Raw genomic sequence first — 22,106 nt, 5'->3', positions numbered from 1 at the left:
CTGTTCTCCTTGGGTTTTATCAGAGGAAGTTCTTTATCTGGAGGCTGCTCAGGAGATGACCAGAGAGGAAGAAGAAAAAGAAAGCGAAAAATCAGAAAGGGAGGAGAGGTCTGCGCTTCCTCTGTAGTCGTAAAGATGATAGCAACCGTGACATACCAATTAGTGTGGCATACCTTAGATTCAGGCTTATTTTTATAGGATAATCTTGCATTATAGCAAGACTGAACCAAGAACTACACAAGGCAGAAACCAGCACAAAAAACACATTACCTGTAAAGACTTTTGGTGATTATAAGTAGAAATATTTTCACTTTTTATTATTATAAAATCAGGCAGTGGTAATTTGATGTGATTTTAAAAGTATTTAATAGTTTGCTCCCAATGATGCATGGTTCTTAAAAAAAAATCAATAAACCACAACATAACATCAGTTTAAAATAAGGGGGAACATTTAAGGAAAAAAGTGGTAATGTAACGTTCTGAAATATTATACAACTCCATGGAAAAAACAAAACTTTATTCAAACTTATTACTAGCCAAGTGAATTTCACCTCATTATAAGTGCATTCTAGTAGCATAATACTAATCATAAGAAATTAATTTCACCTCAGATAAGTGGAGCGTGACGTGTCCCAACTCTGGCACTGTGAGGAACTTTAATTGGAGGTCACCATGTCTTCTCTCCCCTCTCTCCTCTCTCTCTCTCGTCTGTTTGACCAAGCCGGGTAATCCCTGTAAATACGTATAATCCCCAAGGAAGAGCAAATATTACAACACGCTCCGCTCCAGTGAAAACCTGCTGCTGCTGAGATTTGGCCATGAGACACTTGTTTGGAGAAAGAAAGGCCACGGGAAGAGACCGAGACGGAACACACAAGCCGGGCTGCAGTGGTGCTGAGCAGATACCAGGTGGCTCTGAATAACAATCACACTCCCATTAGCATATTCAAATAGGCAAAATAAAAGTTTTTAAAAAGACAATGGCACCTCATATGCTAAATGCTGCTAGCCACCGAAACAAACTATATAGTGCTACAGAGTGTTTGCTGCGTAGTGTGTGCTTGGGCGTCTTGGTGGGGAAATATGTAGGGGAAAAATACTCAAAATTGTAGATTATTTTAATTTACTTGACCTTTGAATACAAATTTGAGTACTTTTGACAAGATTAAAATGTACTTGATAAATCCAGAATTCAAGTTTTTTCTAACTTATTTCTATGCAAAACTAAATTATTTAAAATAGAAAAATGCACTTACTCCACTGAGAAATAAAGTTGTCCCGATACTAAAATTTTGTAAATAATAGACTCAATACTTAATACCGATTTCGCTACCACAATGATAATAAATAATAATACACTCTTTATTTACATTAAATCATAGTGCTTTCTTTTATATTACCATGCAGCCTTGTCTGTAATCCCTCAGTCGTCCAGGTAAATTCCATAGTGGTCCATGCGTGTATACTAGTCTATGTGGTCTTATAGTTGTTTTGATACAGCTCAAGATAATTCAAAAGGTTAATTTCTGTCCTTTTTCAGTATTGATACTGGCTCAAATGAGTAACTAGTTTTGATACTAATTTTAGTAAGTAATTTTTGATACTTTTAACAACCCTATTTGGCAATCAGCTTCTGCTTACTAAACTAACAAAATGATGTTGGAACCAGATGAATAAATCATGAAACAATTCTACGTCAAAGAGAAACAAACTCTAACCTTGTCAAAACTATTAATTCTTGGGGTATTTTTCTAACAAAGACAAGGTTTTTTGCAATGTGTGGTATCACTAGAACATTTTTGTAAACACAGTAAAACCATAAAAGTGACATTTTTTCGAAGGTGCACTTCCGCTAACGCACATACCGGGAAGAAGAACAAATGTAAGGTCTTCTTTTGTCTGCACTTCTGAGCTAAAGGGACTGACGGTCCTGTTGCTTGTTCAAAGTCTCCTTACTATTTGGAGCCTAGCGGTCCATTAGTATCCTGCTGCTTTTCTAATCCTCATTCACATGTAATGGCTGACATTTCATCTTAATGTGTTAATTCATTAGCGGCAAGCTCAATGGAGGAGGCTCAGTCCACAGAGACGGCTGTGAGCAGACAAGCTAATGACTCCTCCTCACACTTTAGCACAGCGAGCAACTTCCAAAGCTACCTGCCATGTAAACCACGGCTACCTGCTGCAAGAAAATCTACCATCGCATCACAAACACTAGGACTGAAGCTGCCCCCAGTCATTCTTAACTACTAAAGAAAGCTAGAATGTTCTCCATAAATAGTTAACGTTCAAAACAAGTGTGATTTTGATAGCCCTCATCTGAATACCTGTTGGCACTGCTGTATTGAAGGATAGATATAAAATAATGTTATGAACTAAAAGTTTTACTGTGTATCATAGTTTCATCCCACCCATTCATTATGGACTATTTTGTTTAAGTAAATGTGATATCAAAATCAAACTTGACTTGATTTCTAAACATACATAAGTGCAACTAACAAATAAAGGTGTTACTAACTATAACTCCATGTAATATCTTAACTAACTTAAACTCAAAGGGATTCTCCATTCTACGTCAGCTGCCATCAGGAGCTCAGAGACAGATGCAGACAGAGAGGAGACAGTAGACAACAACCCGTGAGCGGTGGCACATTTCATTTGACCGGGATGCCTGACCTCAGAGTGCTGGGTGCAAACACACACCCCCCTCCCCAACACAGTCACAGATGTGTCCTTTGGGTGCGGGGGCAGGGGACAGGGGACAGGAGACAGACTGGGGTAGTGGTCTGCTCCTAGACCTGTAGCCTCTTGGATCGCTCCTGTTATAAAAGATAAATCAGAAATGAGTAGTTGAGTTGTTGTCATTGTGTTAAACATTGCATTGATTAAAAATACATGTGAGAAGGTGCAGGCACATGGCACATGGAGGGTAAGGAGGGGGGCTTCCTGTCATTTGAATTACCCTCTACATGTGGGGTCAATATGTGCAATGCTAAAGAGAGTGTGTGTTGGTCAGTGGAAAGGTGGGGGCTGTGGTGGTGGCAGTAGTACCCCCCTAAACTACTCCCATCCCACCCTCCCTCCCTCCCTCCCTCCCACCAAAGGGCAGTATAAAGACGAGGGGGAGAGCCACCTTTGTCACTTTGCTCTCAGTCACAGAGACAATCATTGGGCACAAACACATTGGACAAACACATTCCTTTGGGGGACATTCTGGTTATCCTAAAGAGAAAAAGAGGTGCAGATTGCCGGATTATTCAACTGGAACAGACAAAGGGAAAAGGACAACGGGCCAATTGTCAGCATCCATCCAAATCTGAGGACATTGGAGGACTTCTCATTCTGTGGAAAAGAACCAAAGCATCCAGCTCTGAGAAGCTAAAAGAGCAACCATGAAGATGTTCAACCTGCTTTATCTGCTGCTCCTGCTGGTGGCTCTGCTCGTGTCTGCGTCTGCGGCCAGGCCAGGTAAGCATCAAAACTACTACTACTGTAACTAGTGCTAATGTTAATACAACAACTACTACTACTACAATAAGACGGACAAATAATCTGCACAATATAACCTGTGTCTGTTGAACTATTCCTACAAAAACAGTCCCCACGCGTCTCCTTTTAGCCCCGTGCTGGAGAGAACAGTGTAAAGTTAACAAAAGTTCTTCACAATAATTATTACTCAATTGTAAATTCTCTTTTATCGAAACACATTTCTAATACGTAGCAGAGGCAAATCCAGACATTATAGGCCTTTGACTTTTTCGGTAACTTTAGCTCCGTGAAATTGAACATTTGAAATATGAGTCCTGCTAATTAAACGACGGCTAGAAAAGCAGCTTAAAAGATAACCTCTTTATTTTAATACCTATAAAGAGGTAAAATGTTTTTTCAATTGTCCTTTAATTCCTTTTATATAGTAATATTAAGGATATATGGTTTAACAGACAGCTAGCGATGGAATTATTTGCTAAAAGCGCTAAATCCTCCATGATAATAACTAATCATAGTCTGTCACTAACCCACTTATCCTGGCCGCTCTTTCAACACTGACTTTTTGCTGCTATTATCTTGTCAGTCTAAACATAATGGTTGCCAAAACTTTAAAAAAAAAATATTTCGGTTAATTTAAAGTTGTCCTCGTGCTGCGTGACGCTGCTGCAGGTGCACGCGCGCGCCAGGGCCGCTGAACAGGGACCGCGCGTGACAGAGCTCACGTGAGGGCGAGGAGAGGATGAGGAGCGCAGGGCAAAGGTGAGGAGGGCTACGCGCCGCCGGGGTGCTCTTCACCAGAGAGGGCCATTGTCCCGGGCTGGAAGGCACTCCAGTGCGCTTTTGTTAACGGTGGTGTAAAATGCCATGCAAATACCCGGGCTCTATTAACATGACATGGAGCTGCGGTGCCAAGTGTAAAAAGAGCCTACCTTGAGGCGAGGGATTCTTTCAGGGGGATCTCGCCAGGAGCGGGGGGAGGAAGAGCCATAAAGTCATCTGCCCGTTTATCTCTTCCTGGGTTTGGCTCACTGCTCGTGAACTGCGGGAGTCAAAGTGGATTTATTAGGGACTTAAAAAAATAATCATGTGTTAGGTCCTTGGGTCCCAGTTGAGTAGTGGAGTGTGCATGTGCTGTGTTCAAGTGCCATAATCCCTTATTGTTTTCTTTTTTTTCAGATTTTCTAAACCTCAGAAGAAGGTACCACAGACACCACTGCCCACACAGACGCTGCCTGCCTCTGCACTCCAGAGTACCCTTTCCTTGAGGTAAGACAGAGCCAAAAACCAACAGAGTGCGTGTGCTTTTATGTGGCGCAGATGTTTTGGGTGAAGAAAGGATATGAGCAGAGCAGTGTGATACAGGAACATTACTGGGATTGAGCCAGCAGGTGGCACTTAAAAAGGTGTGTGTGATTAGTAGCAGAGGAGCACGCTCACTCAAAACAGAGTTCATAGGAAACTTGTCAGACATAAATCTCACTAACAAGGAGGCACGGGCCTTAGGGCAGCTTTGGGGAATGGCTGGGGCACACTTACTCTAAAATATTGACCCGTTTCTGTTGCCTGAACTGATTTAAGTCTTCAACAAGACCATTAATCATTGTTTTAATTATTCACAGATTTGAAAAGAAAATGAGAAGAAACAGCACCACAAGAGGCTATAGGATGCAACTACAGTGGGAGACTCCTACATCAGGGCTGCACCACAAGACACCAGTTGTGAAGAGGAGAAAAGGCATTTATGGGCCTCAGGTGGCATTCTGCAGAAAAGCCATGAGCAAAATGAAACCATCATTTCTATGATCCAGAATGCAAGAGAACTGAATACTGGAAGCCCGTTGGCCATATACCTGAAAGGACTCCTGTCACTTGCATCTGCAGCCTATGTGACCGTGATTAAACAAAAGGGAGATATTGGGACTCTCAGCTGGACCAAAGAGCTGCGTTGTACTACAGCGCCAGTCTTATATTCCTATAGTGTTTATTTTGCGTGTATGCACTTCAGATGTTTATTGTATTGCATTTAGTCTTTTTAATAAATGTTTATATAGTGGAATCCACTTGGTCCTCTTCTTTACTAGTACTTTTTCAAAGTTTTAGTTATTGGTCGTATCAATTATTACTGTATAGTTGTACAATATATTGCAACCAAATCGCAATTTGAACTGACACAATTACCATATTTTTGCAATTTATGGTCAATAAAATGTCCACTACAAGCAAAAAAATATCCTGTCTATTTAGAGGGAAAATGGATTACCCCTAAATTCAAATCTTTACAAACCCCTACAAAACACATACACTAGTATTACTTTAGCAGTTTGCATTTTTCAGTCTTTCTCGGGTATCACTGATTTTAAAACTTTAAGTATCTAATTGCAATTGCAATACAAAAATCACAATTTTCATTTTTACAAAATCAAACAAAATTACTGCCTGGAGTTGCCACACAGGAGTTGTATATCCTGAGAACCCTGTGGAGTCGCAAACATCAGAGCATAAAAGAACTACAATAGGAAACAAACTAAAGAGTCAAATAAAGAAATGTAGCAGACAGGCCAAGGAGGGAAGGGTATCACACCAGATGATGTTGACATTCCAGTGTGTGTTTGACCACTTCTGCAGCACCTAAACTAAATTACACTGAGCAAACAGTTTCTAAAACACACTAGAGTGAGGTCACTTTCCCCCAGTATTGTTCCTGTTCAATGATGCTACACTGAAAGTTGCTAAAATGAAAATAAGAAATTATTTTATTACAACCACAACACAGAACTTTGCCAATTTAGAAAATAATAATCACAAAGAATAATCACAATAATAAACATACAATACAACATACATACAACTCTCCTGGGAGACAGTATAGTGCAGATCATGTCTAAAACAGTGCATTTCCCACAGTCCGAGCAGCAGTAGTGTGTGGGGGTCACTGAGGGTCGTAGAACAGTGATAAAAGCCCCGGGCTCTGATCTGTGACCCCTGACTCCTCTGGTCCTCCTCCCACTTAACCTCCTTAACAGCTCTCCACCTTCTGTGTTATCTGAGCAGCACAGGTGAGGAGGCTCCAACAAGACAGTGAGTACAGGTGCAAGTCTTTAGCAGTGCTTTTCCTCCACAGTCTTTCTTATAATACCTGCACAATAGCCTTTTTTTTCAGTAAGTAAAATGACAAACAGAACGCCAGTGCTGACTAGTGCTGCGCAGTGAGATTGAGCAGCCTCCTGCTCAGCAGAGTGTTGTGTTGTTTCAGATACTCAATCAGGTCGGCCTGCTTATCCACCACCTCTGCCAGGCTGGAGCCCTCCCTGAAAGACAAAGGAAACATGCATGTGTTACAAGTATATGAGAAGTTTATAACCTTTGCAACAATTTATGTCATCTTCAAAGAAACTATTAAATAATCAGCAAAAATCTACTGTGTCAGAAGTAATCTCCAACATCCACAAAGGTATAGAACCTATTGCACTGGTAACATCTCCATTTACATTCAGAAATGTTACTCAGTTATAATATCCACTTTTATATTATCAAGTCTCATTAATGACTACAATATTAACAAAGATTCATTATGATCTACTGTGGGGCAAACTCGCCCTTAAGCAATATTATTCTGGTCATCCTAATCGAATAAGGTAATAAAGAACTGAATTTAAAAATTTCAAAGTAATTTAAAATGAATTGTTATATTAATTATTATTAATTAAGATTCAATTATGTAGTTATGCCCTAAAATGATTTATTTGTGTTTAATATGCATATATTGTGAGTTGAGCAATTGCTAAAATTTATTACTGCCTATTCAGCAATTCAGTACTACCCTTGCACTTCGACCCTGTAACCTAAAAATAATGTATGAATGAATGACTACAACCTTCACTGCCCTGAGAGACATTTTGTCAGGCACACCACACTGGGACCATAAAAACACAAATGGTCAAATATCATGAATACATTGGGTCAAAACTTGTACCTGAATCCAGTCTCTATTGGCACACTAGTCACGCTGAAGTTGTGTGAGTGCTCCTCTTGGCTCACGTCAGGTGCCGCTCTCTCTGTGTTATACTGCACCACTTTAACTGCAAAAAGACAAACAGATGGTACTTTTCAGTGCAAATGAAAATACTAAAGTTTTTGCACGTAATGTGAGTGGCGGGTAGGCAGCTTCATCACGCCGCTAGGCTAAGCACTCAGGTGAGAAAAGGCACGGTTTATTACAGGCCCCTCATTGCTCTCCCTTTCCTAAAACACACAGCGGCCGTCACATCCCGCACTTAAGGCTTGCAGCAGTTACGGGCCGTCATATCCTGCGTGCTAACCTCTAATTCAGCCACTCTAAACATACACCTTTGTGAGGGGGTGGGGCTGGTAGAAAGGTGCGGGTTGGGATGGGTAGGGGTCATTGAAGTAGTAGTCAGCTCAGGGCTAGTACACTGCAGATGTGAGCTGAATCAAGATAAGGCCACATGTGTTTGTGTGTGGCTTGTTGGTGGTGGGTTCACATTTGGAAGGGGCAAAGGGTGGGGTGCCTCGAGTGTTATTAGCCAGAGGAAATTGTCAGAGATGTTTCTAAAGAGGATTATGCCTCAAATTATCAAATTGCCTCAAATTATCGAAGGGGTATAAAATCAAGCAAATTTTGTTGGAATTTGCAGGTCCAAGAGCAAAATAATACAACATTTTAAGTCAGATTTTTATTAAAATATAGTACAAAGGTGAATATATTGAGACTTTGAGTTCATATTAGTGACTTAATTGCGAGCTAGTAATAGGTAATATACAGTTAAGTCTAAAATAGCAGTTAATCCAACAAATTTTGTATTCAGTATTTTTTTTACTAGTGAAAATCTGGTCTCTCTGGAAGTAACTAAAGACTTTTTGATATAGAGGAAAATGGCTGATACTTGATTCAGATTTTTATATTATAATTATATAGATTTTTTTCAGGCTCAATACCTGTTCAAATGACTATCTAGTTTGATGTTAGTTTATTATCAGTTAGTATTAGGGTATCTATTTATTTTTGGCACACTTAAGAGTAAGGAGTATTTTGAAAACTGATGAATGATTAAAAATTTCATATAAAATAAATAAATATTTGTGCACAGTTCCAATAGTGGAACAGTACAGGCCTTCACCAATGCCATATCTGACTGTGCTTAACATCAGTTTTGGGTCTAAACGCAGGAGACGTACCCAGAATATGTCCCACTACCATCCACGAGACCCGCATGCACTCAACCCAAAGACATTCTGCACATTCCTGCATAATGCACGGCTAAATCTGGGCCTGTTTGTGAGAGTAAATAGGCCAATAGTAAGCAGGTATGTGCCAGAGAAAGAACGGCATTCCAGAAAGAACAACGCAAAGGCTTAAAAAGCAGAATGGAAAACAGTAAAAGATGATGACGCGGCAGTGTTTCAGGGGAGTCTGTGAGCGAAGAAAAGACTGGGACAGATGGCTGCCAAATATTTACCAGAGTTAATCATTTTACTGCTTAATGATTGCTCCAGGAATCTGCATAAACGTATATTATGAGTCTGGTTTGGTGTGAACCCTTACAGCGTTTATCTTATCTCCTAATATGGCTGACACAGCTGTACAAATTGTCTTGTTTATTTAAATAAATGATTCATTTATTTCTACAAAACTAGAATACAATATAATGCAGTGTTGTTATAATAAAATTTCAAACCACATTTTGATATCAAGGAAAAGGCTTGTAACAGTATCGATACCTCTTCTAGTTTTGATATTAGTTTTATTGATTCAAGTCTGCTGGGTAATACTTTTGACATAACTAATATAATGTTGAGGTATAGTTTATACATACGATTTGACCTAAGAGTGGTATATTTAAACATAATTTGGTTGTGACAATCTAGCATAAATAATTACATTATTACATATTACGTCAAACATTCACAATGAAGCATGTATTTTCTTTTAAAAAGTTTGCATTTTTGCTCAGTTATTGGAGTCCGATCATTTTAGGTATTCAAGTCATATTTCAAATTTTACACTGTAGCTTATTCATCTACAATATTTGATAAGTTAGTAGTTTTATTTATGGAATTCACTCAAGGTTAAAGGTGGACACTGAACCATAGATATTTCTAAGGGGTACTGAAGAATGATAAATACATGGTAAATAACAGAAGAGACAATACCTGGTGTGCAATAAAAACAATAGTAGGGTTCCACACGTAGACCTATTGAAGTACAGATTACTTTTTAAAAAAATGGTAAAAGAAAAATATAAAATGTGTCAACTGGACAGAAAGCTGCGGGAGTGAAGACATTTTGCTTCTCATCCAAGCTGTCATCACTTCATACCTGGATGACTGAGGGATTACACAAACATCTTGTTTATCTGTTAAAAAATACATATCAAACATTCTATGCTGCAGTGTCTTTAAAATGAGCTGTGTCACATGACCTATAGTCTGGTCTATAGGAAGTCTTTAAAGCTGTGTAACAGCAGGGCCAAAAAGATCCCAGGAAGGCTTGATTGATGGAAGGAATGATGGATGGAGGAGTATAAAAGAAGTGACACATTTCACACGTCTCTGCTATGGGGACAGTCCCAGAGGTCCCACACTGGACAGACAGTGCTCAGACCTCAATCACCTTCAGCAAGTGCACATTTCCAGGTGATTATCAACAAAACGGGAGGTGGCAAAAGCTTCTGGTACATGCAATAGTGTAGGGTTAGGAGTCAGGGTTATGCTATGGCGAGAAAACACAGCATGGAAATCAAATCAAAAAGCTTCAACAAAGTGCTTTACTATTTGATATTGTCAGAGCAGGTGAATTTATATATATCTTTGCAATAATGGAGAGATTTTTGTCATTTCTTTTGTAATATGATAAGATTTGAGCTGTAGAAGGTTAAATAAGTAATTTATGGCTAATTATAGCTTCATTTCTGCTATTTATTTGCTACAGCTCATGCCTTTTAATGATACTATATATGAAGTTTCAGTGTTCATTTATCGTGGTATCTCTCTGTAGCAATATATCGTGCATCAAAATTTGTTATCATGACAGGCCTACTGACATTTGAAGTACCACCACTAATCTCCATCATCTAGCCTTGCCTTGCCACCATGACCCAACATTCTCATCATTTAGAGGGTTCTTCCAAAAGTTCCTGAGTAAACAGCTTGAGTAAAAGTATGCGGTGACTTTCCTTGTGTCTGTACGTGAGACTAAGTGTCAAGCAAGTGCCCTGCAGTGTATAAGTATTCTGAGCTGGCCCTTTGATGAGTAGGGCACGGCCTTTGAAGTGAATGTACTCTATAGAGCATGGTATTCATGTTGAAATTAGCTAGCTGAAAACATAGAGCCGAGGCCGCAGCTTGCCCACACACAAACACACTCGCACTTCAAAGGCCCACTGAACGAGGTCTTCCTGGATGGACCGTAGCTGCAGGCACTGTCCCCTTACCTCAGCGTCTGCCCTCAAGCTGCAGCTCTATTTTCACTTTAGCACAAAACTTTTACGTCATTCTGACCCGACCAGCAGTTTACACACTCGCTGGGCTTTAAATAGTTTGTTACTGGATTTGGCCGTACCCAACTGCACTGATCTGGGGAGGAATGCGAGTATAGAGAGGAGAGACTCCCCTTCAAATGGCCAACCCCCCTCACTGTAAATACGAGGACAATGTGAGTGTGTGAGCAAGTGTGTCTCCCAGTGCCCGGGTGGAGTGGTTGGGGCTCCCCTTTGGCTAAGCTAATGCTAAGGCCTCTTATCTTCACTGTTTGGCCCCTGGTATCTCCAAGGCTTAATCTGTGCCCCTCAGCTGCCAAACACAAATGTAATATGGATTTCCTTTCCACACACATTCTTTAAGAACTATATCCTTTTATCCTATACCATTTGGCTGCTAAATATGCACTCTTTACCTACATGGAGGCATTTGAGAACTGCATTGAATTGTACAGAAATAATAAAACCCATTATATTATACTGCCCCCTTAGGCCAAGTAAGGAATTAATAGATTTACAACATTAAAGGAGAATTGACAAATCTCCAGTTACAACTAAATCTGGAGCGACACCCACCAGGATCTAGCACAAGATCTCCATCAGTGTGGTATTGTAGTATTAGCATTAATATGTAGTATTTAAAACAGATTAAATCTAAGACCTCAGCAAGAAATTAACTGGAGACAAAAAAGATCGAACACACTGATACTGTAGTCAATGGCTAAAGTCCAACCTTCATAGAAATTCTACAACAATGCCTGTAAGATAGGATAGAGTTGCCAGGACCACTTTATAGCAAGTTTAGGCTTCTTATTTTGGAAAATCGCTTGCAATTTTTGACAATCACGGGGAAGTGATGTTTAGCCTTATTTTACAGTTCTTTTCACACTTATACACCCAGTAATATTGAAAAACATGTTAAATATGTGATAAAAATGTGTGTGCTTGTTCAGCCATGACACACCACGTTTAACTTTTGCTTCTTTTTAGGGCTTATTTTTGTGAGGTTTGGGGCTTTTTTTTCCAAAGGCTTCGTCGCTAATTGTTCTCTAAAAATCTGACAATCCTGTAGGATAGCCTAAAAAGCATTTTAAATATAATCGCCTTAACCTTACATTCTGTGCAGTCAAAGCTGGCGTTACTAAGCAGCAAGTTGTTTTGAATGATGAATAATCCAGTCTGACAGAAGGGTTCCCTTCTTTGCATCTTTGGTGCTTTGACTTATGGACTTACTTTGTACATTATCTGCGAAGTGCCATTGGAGAGTTTTCAGTCAATCTAAAGTTAATCAATTAGGTTTCACGCTCCACACACAATGGAGGGAATATACAGGAGTGGTTATTATCCGGTAAAGTTTGTGTGACAGAATAGGGCGATCAGCAGTTTGGGGCAGAGGCACCCGGTTGAATGGTTGATTGTCATGCTGTCGGGTCTGAAAAGGGCAGGGCAGGTATTGTGATGCGAATGTCCTCACACAGATAGACAGAGTGGGGGTAGTGTGTATAATGTAATCTATGGGGTGTGTCTGGCCATAAAGCACAGCTGACATCTCACATCTGGTTAGAGATGAAAGATGCTACGCCACAAAATTCACAATAAAACCATTATAGGCTACAGAATGAAAGATAGATGAAAAGTTTAAACTACCACTGGATCACAAGCTGCAACATACTAGCTTGTGGCATAATTGTCTGTTTACAGTTGGGGTCACAGTTACAGTTTTTGGGTGGAGATTTTCAGCTCTCTCTTGGGAAATCAAATCTTTAGTGTGTCTGTCTTTGGGGCAGAGTATTAAACACTTCACTATTTAGGGTGTGCTGTAAATCACTGGATAATGGATTACAACTAGTCAAGATTTGTCAAGTAATAAACATTAATACAAATAATTTCAGTCAGATTCTGTTACATCATATTGAATTCTGAGTGTGAGGTAAAAAAAATGAATTGATTTCTAGAAAGCTATATAATAATTTCAAATGGAGGACAGGAGCCTATATAACTTTACGAATTCTTGGAAACAAAATTGACATAAATTATCTTACACATTAATGTCAGTTTATGTTTTACAATGATGCTTGTTTGTATAATGTCACTACATTTTACTCATGAGAAGAACATTTCACCTTAGTTAATTGTTGAACTTTGTGACAGTTTTTGTTTCATGTGCATAGGCCCAGTAATTACAATAAACCAGGTCAAAACATCTTAATTTTAACAGCAAGACAGGTGAACCTGTAGAACTCAGAGTTGCCCATTAGTAGAGAAAATATGGTATGTTTTAAATATTATAATGTCATGTGGACGAAGTCTATCATATACATGTTCTCATGGGTTTAAGGATGTATTGATGGATGGTTTTATCTATCAAGTTTGTGAAGAGTATTTTACCTGTATAATAAATTAAACAAGGTAATGCCACCAGCAGCTCCACCGCCAGTACAGCAAGCACAAGGTAAGTTCTCAGATCCTTTGGTATTTTCGATGCCAGAATCCACAGCAGCAAAGCATTGCCTACAAAGAACACACAAACAAAATCACATAAATAAAATCAAATGTCTTATAGTACTACAAATGATGCTCCCTTCTGGTGAAAAGACAGTATTACCTCCAGAGTGAAAAACCAGAGGCAGGTGGATCACGTCCTGCATGTGTCTGTAGAATTTTAGGTAGCCCCTGCTTCTGGCCTGCCGGTGGTGGTACTTGGTGCAGATGGTAAATAGCAGAACAAATCCCCATAAAAAGACTTTACCAAACACGATAACACCGTCTCCTCCAACAGCCTGTAAGATGCTGTTGCACTGTTCTACGTCACCTTGTTTTAATATGCACATTACGGCCACCAAAACTGACAAGACGACATACACCACCTGAAAAAATATCAGTACAGAAAACAAAATTTGTTTAAAAAACACATTATGGAGGTTTTGTTGTAGCTTCATTCTAGACTTAGAATTTAGAATGTTTTTACAAGTATTTCAACTTGTAGCTCGGGCGATATCAGTAGCTGTCCACCTCAAGTAGCTCGCCAAGTGATTTCTGAACTATTCATATCGTGCTGAATAACTAAGATTTGATTAATTATCATTGTAAATGTATCATTTTGATGGTTTATTTTTATAAGCATCTAAATGTACCCCATCTAAGGCTTGCTGTGGCTCTTAAATATACTCAATTCCCTGCAACAGCTAAAATTAGTAGCTCTCTGGCATTTTTGTTCTGTAAAGATAGCTCACCTGAGAAAAAGGTTGGAGACTGCACTACCACAGCTGAATACTGGGCTTTTGCATCATTAATGTTTTCCTATAGTGGTCTAACTTTCACCCTCGTGCCCTAAAAACAGGCTGAGCAAAAAAAGGAAAAGTACTACTGCTGCTACATGTGTCAGTGTGTAATTAAATAAAATGTGTAGAAAACGCCATGTGACACAGAATGAAATATATAAATGTTCTTAAAAATAACTATAAACTCATAGATAATGACCAAAAACAATTAACAGGCTGGAAAATCCATCAAATTTTAGTTGAGATTGAAATTCAGTCACATTTAATTGTCAATGATATGCAATGGTCTTTAAAAACCCTTTGTCAACAAAAGCATGTGGACTGGAGCAGAGTTCAGTCTTTGGGGAGTAAATTGGGCAAACTGTTACATTAAATTTATTTATTTATTTATTTATAGCGGACAGTGCATGTTGACCAACAGTAGCTGTTTAACATGCCAGAATTAGCCAAGAGGCTAGTTTTCATCTGTTGTCCGTTGCCATGATGTACAGATGGCTCCTTGCAAATTTAAATAATTTACAGAGGACACATAGAATAAAATAAAAATAAATGTGCATTTACAGGTGTGGCACTGCTTCTTATTATGTTCATGGAATCAATACTGAAAGTCATGTATTTTTTTGTTTTTAGAAATAAAAAAAAAACTTAAACAAAATCTAGATCAATATCAATATTATACAGTCAACCCCATGTTATAAAAGGTAACCTACATGCAGAACAGAAAGCAGAAGAGCCTGGCAGTATGTGGGCAGTGTCTGAAACTCTCTCCTGATGGCTGAGTGCAGGGCATCAGCCGAGATCAGAGGACCATCCACCATGGAGTCCTCGTCCAAGCTCCGAGTCAAGTCCAGTTCAGGAGCACTCTGAGAGGAAAAAAAAAATTGGATAAAAAAAATCACAGTATATTTTAATAACGCGACAAGAACACCAACATATGACTTGTCTTTTTTTGGTAAGTAAAGTGAAGAGGGATGATAATATATGTAACAGCATTGTCCATATGTATGATCACATTTGTGAAACATGAGATTGTAATTAGGGCAATGCAACTTTTCCTACTTCGAACACCAGAATATCTAAAAGACACTGTAGAGAATAGAGGTACGAAAAGTGAAAGTAAAAGTGAAAAGAAACTTTTGATTTACTTCTTTAATTTTTAAACCACAATGACAACGTGAAAAATCTAGAGGAACTCATTCCATTCAGACAAAGCGCCATAAATTTGAGATTTCTTACACATTTGTTTTCTGTATTGTGAAATATGCAGACCTAACCTGGTGAGCCACTTAGCTCGAGCAACTTCTGAGCTACAGAAAATATGAGAGACAGAATAAAGTAAATACATACGAGATGTCGTGAAGGTTCTCGTGGGTCCATTGCAGTTCGATGTTAGGAATCCATAAGGAAAAAAAATGGGTGCATTTGTATTACAAAAATATAAACATTTTCATGTCCTGTCAAGTGACTACAAACTTCCGGTATTTGTGTAACGTCCGTAAGTTTCTCGAGTTGAGATTGGTTCCTAGAACAATAGTTCCCACCTGTCTGGTCAATTAACGCTAAATTTTCTTCATATTTTCCGTATATAGATAATTGAACTATCTCTCTACTACTACATACTGTTGTGTTCTTGCATGGCAAATTCAGAATGAGATCGCTCTGTTTTTTTGTTTTTTTGTTGTTGTTTTTTTTGTTTGGTTTGGTTTATTTTATACATACTGATATCACATTTTCGTAAAGATATTGAAGAAGTGTGTACTCTGGATTCCAGCCTATTTCATCTTCTGATAATTTTGATATACAGTACTTAGCATATCTTGGACTGAGCCGCTAAAGTAGTCAATTTTGTAAAAGAACCACTAGAGTGCAGCAGAATACTAATAATGTGCAAATATGTTATCATAAACGTTCAGCACAGAGTATTTAGTTTTTGTTTATATTATTTAGCCAGTGGTGGAAGAAGTACTTGAGTAAAGGTATAGATACTGGATCAAAAAAATACTCAAGTAAAAGTACCACATGAAAAAATTTACTTAAGAGTATTAAAGTACCCCTTTAAAAATGTACTTTAAAGAGTAAAAAGTCAAAGTATTTCAGGGAGATTTTGAGGTCCTATAAGGCTTCAAATGTGTTGATTTTGATAAAGATTTGTGCTGAATTTTGTTCAACAGAAACCATTAAATTGCAGTTTTGTATTTGCATACTTTTGTTTTCCTCAAACTATAAATGTGTTAAAAATAAACCCTTTAGGCTTGTCAGCAGGTCTTACTTTTACTTTTCAGTGGAGTTAAAAATGTAGTGGAGTAGAAAGTACAGATATCTGTTCTTAAATGTAGAAAAAGTAAAAAGTATCCACTTTAAAATTGACATAAGTGAAGTATGAATACCTTAAATTTATACTTAAGTGTAGTACTTTATTATTTTTACTTCATTCCACCACTGTATTTAGCATCAACATTATATCAATATAGCTCTATATAGGCAACTTAAAATTAAAATGCAAAATTAAATGCTCACTACAAAAATCACTTAAAATATTTTATTGATAAACATACACTTGCTATAAAAGACAATTCTGCGCCTCTTCCAGTCGTGATCTGATGTTGTGTGTCCAGTTATGGTGAGCATTGACAAAAGAGCAGCAGGGACTGTCATTGGTTTAAGCCTTGAGATGAACAAGGTGAGAGTAAATGGGAAAATGCTGGTATGGAGCTTCAAGTCACTGCATACATACTTATACATGCATTACTCCAACACGCATGCACTTCTGTCTCTCACAATGTGCTATGACCCAGAGGTCCGTGCGAGTAGCCCTCTATTCTTTACATAAGGCACTGATTCGAACGAGAATTCACAATATGGTTAAAACATCTTAAAAAGGAAGAAAAATCTCTAAAAACACAAATTATTAATTACATGCATTCCAGTCAAAGCAATGTCCTAGAACCAGTGTCATACAGATGGGAAAACAATTGTGTGTATTTATATTAGAAAATATGATAAAAGATATTCTGTTAAGAAACATACAGCATCCTCAATGTTCCATCTGTGAATAAAATAACTTAAAGATAGTTTAATTTTCATGCAAATCCATAAACAGAAAATGAAAGGGGTAAGGCATTAAAATGGACAGGCTACTCCAGTCGTGTACTTTGTTATTTTCATTATTACAGTTGTGCAAAGGGTTAAATAGAGCAAATAAATCCATGCTACAAATATTTAAATAGCTGGAATTTTGGAATAGTGTTGTCCTTTTGCAGATTCCAGTAAAGCTGATTGTGCCATTTGTTTGGGGAAAGTGACCAGTTCAAGTGATTCCAGAAGATTCCAGAAATTTCCATTTCCAATTTTTTAGGAATTCAGTAAGTTGTCCATGTTGAAAAGCTGGTGGGCATGTTCAGGACATCATCATAAAGTTGTGGGCTGACCTCTCCCTAGACAAAACAAAAACGTCAACCATTTTTGCATTTACACACACACACACACACACACACACTTGTATCAGAGTTCAGCATGCAGCAAGTGATGAATAGCGATGGCCAACCTATTTTTTCAGAGTTTACAGAGATGAGTTTCAAATTCATCACCTGCTATCAAACGAAGGGTTGAGTGAAAGAGTGTATCTAAAGGTTTCAAAGTAGAGGCTGATGTCTCTATAATCTAGTACAGAGAGAAAGGTTGCTTGAACAGTTTCTTTTCTGTAATTCAATGGGATAGAAGATTTGTTTCTATAATAAATGTATAATTTTGACTTTAAACTGTTACATCATTCTGAGACATGTTATTTAAAGGATACGGTAAGTTTTTGTCGAGCCAAAACTCAGCATATTTACAGGTAGTGACTCTTTCAATCAATGTACCATTAAGTGTATAAAGATTTATAGCTTACACATCAAACTACAACCCTAACCCTAACGTTTTTAAGAAAAAATCATATACTTTGTTTTATTTCCATTCATTGATAATTTAAGTTTTTGATGGAATTTTGGATTTCATTCAAATCTTGCTGTAGTTTTAAAATTGCCTGATTAACTGAGGGAGCACTTGCATACAAAATAGTATCACCTGTATATAAATGTATGAGGCTTTCTCTTAAATTGTAACCAATGGAATAGATTAATATAGTAAGAAGTACCAGGCCCAAAATTGAGCCTTGGGGCACTCCTTTGCTTAAAGTTTAAAAATTTGATTTAAACCCATCAGCTACTGCTGTCTGGTTTCTGTTCGAAAGATAATTTTGGAGACAATTACATGTAGCATTGTCAAATCCAATCTGCTTCAGACGCTTCAAGAGGACTCCATGATCCAGTGAATCAAAAGCTTTAGTTAAATCAATAAACAGAACTACACAATCATGTTTATCATCAAGGGCTGTGAAAGTGTCATTTAAAACCTTTGTGTTTGCAGTGACAGCACTATGCCCTTTTCTGAAACTCACTTGATAAGACTTCAGCATTGAGCATTTATTTAAATAAATTCTAACTTGATTTACAACCAACTTTTCTAAAATGTATGCAAAACATGGTAATTTAGATACTGGCTGGAAATTGTTTACATTTTTAGTTGTCCCACCTTTAGGTAAAGGCAAAACATGTGCCACTTTCATAATTCTGGTATAACTGACATTTGAACTGATATATTAAAAATATGTAATAGAAGTTGAATTAAATATGGAGCAGCATGGACGTTGCCATTAGAATGAACCTGTTGACGTGTGAACAAGTTCTCACCTCGAGACGCGATGTAGCACTCGTGACAACTGAGCTGTCCATTACGGATCCTAACGTCAGTGCCTGCAGTGGCGTCTCCAAGCTGCCCATCGCAAACCCCACACTGAAAACAGACAGTAAACAAATGATTGTAACTGAAGGATTTCTAACATAATACTAAATACATGAATCAAAAGAAAGCAGAATCTACTGGGACAATGGAAGTAGGTGGTTTTAATACTTGGGGAAACACCATTGTGATCCGATCAGTGACGTATAGTAGAAATGGGCAAACATAATTAAATGACTGCTCTTGTTAATAAGGAGACAACCGGATAGCTTCAAAATCATAAATATCTCTTAACATTGTTTTTATTCACATACTTTTAAGTGAATAATAATAATTTTGTGTATGCATGTCCTAAGAATCTCTTGCATGGGTCTACTGCATAAACATGTATAATGTGTACCTTGAAGCACTGCATATGGAAAAAGAGTCCCAGAGTATCAATGATCATGGCTGCTCCTTTACCCAGAGGCTGAGAACAACCAGAACATAGTCTTTTCCCACTCACACATCTGAACAAATAGCAAACAGACACCCAGTGAATGTTCATGCAATACTTTATATAAAAACAGTACTGTACTTCTACTGCATTTGTTAGTTATAAGCGTGAGTACCTGCTTGGAGATGGGGGATGGGGTGATGGATGAGACTGCTGACGCCCCACTGCTGTGTCATGTGATCCAGACCTGTCAATATGATCAGGGCGCATCAGCAGTTTGGAAATAAAGGCCGAATAAGACAAATGTACAGTAATAAAAGGACACGCCTGTACCTCTTAACATTCTGTGGCTGCTTGGGCTGAGGACTGTGGTCAAGAGATTCAGTCTTCAGTAGCTCCTGTTTTCTGGAGGCTTCTACTTCACATGTGGAGTCTATAGAAACACATGACACTGGTTAAAGACAGGTTAGACTAATTTTCACATAACATGATTAAATTTAAGTTTTCACTAACAATCTTTGTAGTTTGTTATTTTACTTCCTAGTTGGACATGAGCAGCAGTTGTGACATATGTACAGAAAATTCTATGACAGCTACCTATAAACTATACTTTAAAAAAGACCAAAGCTCACCTAACTTCCACAAACATTGATTTGACAAATAGGAATGTATGGCACATCTATTTTGTTACATCTAAAAAAGTATCTAAAAAAGTAGAAAAAAGTTGTCCCTCTATTTTGAATGGAATTTTGTATCTTGATGTCACAGAGAGGACAAACTTAGCACTACTTCCTGTCATTTTCAACTTCACAAAATGCCACTTGACTGATTTATATATTTAATAAATATTTAATAAATAAATATATATTTAATAAATATTTACAATTACTGTTCCTCCAAATTCAGAAATAATCATAATGACACTTACGATAAAACTGAAGGATAAGTTGAATGCAGCATACCTTGGAAAAAGTGCAGTTTAGAAGCATGCTGCCCTTCGTTTCCTAATGGGACCTTATGGCCGTTGTGTTGTAGAGGGATATTGCTGCTCGGTGCCTTGGTTACTTCAGTTGGTGAGGTTATATTAGTCTGTGTAGGAGGCTGGCTAAGAATGCCTGTGGGATTGAGCGGAACAACAGTTTCCTCTAGAATGCGTCTCTCCTGCAAAAGGAACAAAACAAAGTTGTTGCATATTATAATACATTATTTTAAAAGACCCTAAGATTGAATTGAAATTTTGATAAACAATTGTGTTAACCATGAAAACAACTCTAGCTCCTACAAAATGACCAAACTTTGAAAAAAATATTTTGCTAAATCTTAAATATAGTGATATGAACTGTGTTTTAGGAAAATGAGTAGTCTAACCTGTCATAAAGGCACTTTACAATTCAGTAAAGGACTTTGCCAGCAGTGCTAAATGATAACATTTCTTAAGGTCAGAAATAGATGTGTACTACTAATCTAGTTACCTCTTCATTGTGTTTCCTCTCTTCTTCTTCCACTTCTAACTGCGCTCTCTCCCACTCCTTCTTCAGCTTCTCCTGCTCCTTCTCATACTGCTCCTGGAGACACATACAATCATGTTCACCACTGTATTTACAACGCCCAATCAAAATCACCAACACACACAACCATAACCAGCGTGTGTTACAGTCACGGATCCATGCATGTGCACACTATCCTCTTTGTACCTGTAGGAGGCGCTCTTGCTCCTGCTGCCACCTCTCCAGCCGTTTGCGCTCCACATTGGGGTCCCATACCCAGTGATTTACACGTTTAGCCAAGTTCAACATGGGGGTCTCAGTCTACCCACACACCCATTGCAATGATAACACACACACAAGTGGGCAGAGTAAAAAGGACAGAAAGAGAGGAGAGGTGAGAGGACAAGTTTGACTACAGCACAACTGGAGGAAGACAAGGGTAAGGACAGGGTCAAATTTAAGAATGAAAGAGGACACAAAAAAACAAGCTAGCACAAAGCAGGGATACGTACGGTTAAGTTGGCGTCCCCTACAGCCTCTGTGGGGAAAAAAGACAAGAGTTCATAAATAAATAAACTAAACATAGCTCAGAGATATAAATAGTACCACTAACTACCAGGAAAGATGGGTTCCAGACTTTACCTGTCGTAGTGGGGGAGATGTCCTGTATGCTGTTAGGTAACAAAGATACTGGACTCCTCTGTTCCTCCACTGTCTCCTGGGTGAAAGTAGATGTGCCATTTACCTACAAATACAGTTATTATTGCAATGGGTTATTTAGTTGTTGGTTTAATTCCTCTAATCCTATTTATTTATTTGTTACATTATTTATACAGTTACATCCACACAATCAACACTAAAGTAAAATAAAAGTATTTTAATAGTTGACAGATTTCTACAAAAAAAAAAGCATAACAAAAATATAGGATGATTTGACATGTATTTTTATCTTTAGAATAAAAAAAATCTATTATATGTAATCATTTTGTTTGTATTTGGCAAGCATCTTAGAGGAATATCAGTTGTATTATCTTTATATCAATCCATATTTAAACCAAAAGGAAATAGTTTGATTCATAAAAAGTGTGTGATACTGTAAAATCAAGTATATTTATTTTTAACCATTTTGAATAGTCTG

The 22,106-nt window shown here is 37.9% G+C and overlaps 3 protein-coding genes and 1 pseudogene across 10 annotated transcripts in view; 2 read left to right on the top strand and 2 right to left on the bottom strand.

The window, feature by feature from the left end:
* tmem192 (transmembrane protein 192) overlaps positions 1 to 15,738 on the bottom strand; it is a 93,982-nt gene extending 78,244 nt beyond the window's left edge. Inside the window, exons 1-6 of one of the 2 annotated variants that reach the window (XM_055223808.1) lie at positions 15,614 to 15,738; positions 14,977 to 15,129; positions 13,591 to 13,852; positions 13,374 to 13,496; positions 7,463 to 7,568; positions 6,637 to 6,797 (exon numbers count right to left, since the gene is read on the bottom strand). In XM_055223808.1, the coding sequence (XP_055079783.1) occupies positions 6,683 to 6,797; positions 7,463 to 7,568; positions 13,374 to 13,496; positions 13,591 to 13,852; positions 14,977 to 15,129; positions 15,614 to 15,643 (789 nt within the window). In that variant the 5' untranslated portion in view covers positions 15,644 to 15,738 and the 3' untranslated portion in view covers positions 6,637 to 6,682. Of the gene's footprint in view, positions 1 to 6,219; positions 6,798 to 7,462; positions 7,569 to 13,373; positions 13,497 to 13,590; positions 13,853 to 14,976; positions 15,130 to 15,613 lie in introns of those variants that run through there. The other variant, XM_033970688.2, reaches the window with a different exon arrangement.
* Positions 1 to 22,106, top strand: part of LOC117369703 (heat shock 70 kDa protein 1-like) — an 89,388-nt pseudogene that overhangs the window by 29,679 nt on the left and 37,603 nt on the right.
* Positions 3,393 to 5,213, top strand: apela (apelin receptor early endogenous ligand). Its single transcript, XM_055223831.1, has 3 exons — positions 3,393 to 3,468; positions 4,666 to 4,755; positions 5,109 to 5,213. Exons 1-2 carry the CDS (start codon positions 3,393 to 3,395, stop codon positions 4,752 to 4,754), a joined length of 165 nt encoding a protein of 54 aa, XP_055079806.1. The 3' UTR covers position 4,755; positions 5,109 to 5,213.
* LOC117369695 (LIM and calponin homology domains-containing protein 1-like) overlaps positions 16,793 to 22,106 on the bottom strand; it is a 31,484-nt gene continuing 26,170 nt past the window's right edge. For 4 of the 7 annotated variants that reach the window (XM_055223744.1, XM_055223748.1, XM_055223760.1 and 1 more), the window contains 10 exons: positions 21,611 to 21,713; positions 21,481 to 21,506; positions 21,176 to 21,289; positions 20,954 to 21,046; positions 20,444 to 20,642; positions 19,815 to 19,914; positions 19,657 to 19,728; positions 19,446 to 19,554; positions 18,997 to 19,099; positions 16,800 to 17,700 (listed from right to left, as the gene is read on the bottom strand). In XM_055223744.1, the coding sequence (XP_055079719.1) occupies positions 17,675 to 17,700; positions 18,997 to 19,099; positions 19,446 to 19,554; positions 19,657 to 19,728; positions 19,815 to 19,914; positions 20,444 to 20,642; positions 20,954 to 21,046; positions 21,176 to 21,289; positions 21,481 to 21,506; positions 21,611 to 21,713 (945 nt within the window). In that variant the 3' untranslated portion in view covers positions 16,800 to 17,674. Of the gene's footprint in view, positions 17,701 to 18,996; positions 19,100 to 19,445; positions 19,555 to 19,656; positions 19,729 to 19,814; positions 19,915 to 20,443; positions 20,643 to 20,953; positions 21,047 to 21,175; positions 21,290 to 21,480; positions 21,507 to 21,610; positions 21,714 to 22,106 lie in introns of all 7 variants that reach the window. The other 3 variants (XM_055223739.1, XM_055223749.1, XM_055223751.1) reach the window with 2 other exon arrangements.

Source organism: Periophthalmus magnuspinnatus, chromosome 1, assembly GCF_009829125.3.
Source record: "Periophthalmus magnuspinnatus isolate fPerMag1 chromosome 1, fPerMag1.2.pri, whole genome shotgun sequence".
In the NCBI taxonomy this organism is placed as follows: Eukaryota; Metazoa; Chordata; class Actinopteri; order Gobiiformes; family Gobiidae; genus Periophthalmus; species Periophthalmus magnuspinnatus.
This window is presented reverse-complemented; position numbering and strand designations above follow the sequence as displayed.

What these genes read in the sequence shown, in the direction of transcription:
- apela (XM_055223831.1), top strand. Translation starts at nt 3,393, where the DNA reads ATGAAGATGTTCAACCTGCTTTATCTGCTGCTCCTGCTGGTGGCTCTG. An exon ending in TGCGTCTGCGGCCAGGCCAG is followed by an intron (nt 3,469 to 4,665) that starts GTAAGCATCAAA and finishes CTTTTTTTTCAG; the next exon opens with ATTTTCTAAACCTCAGAAGA.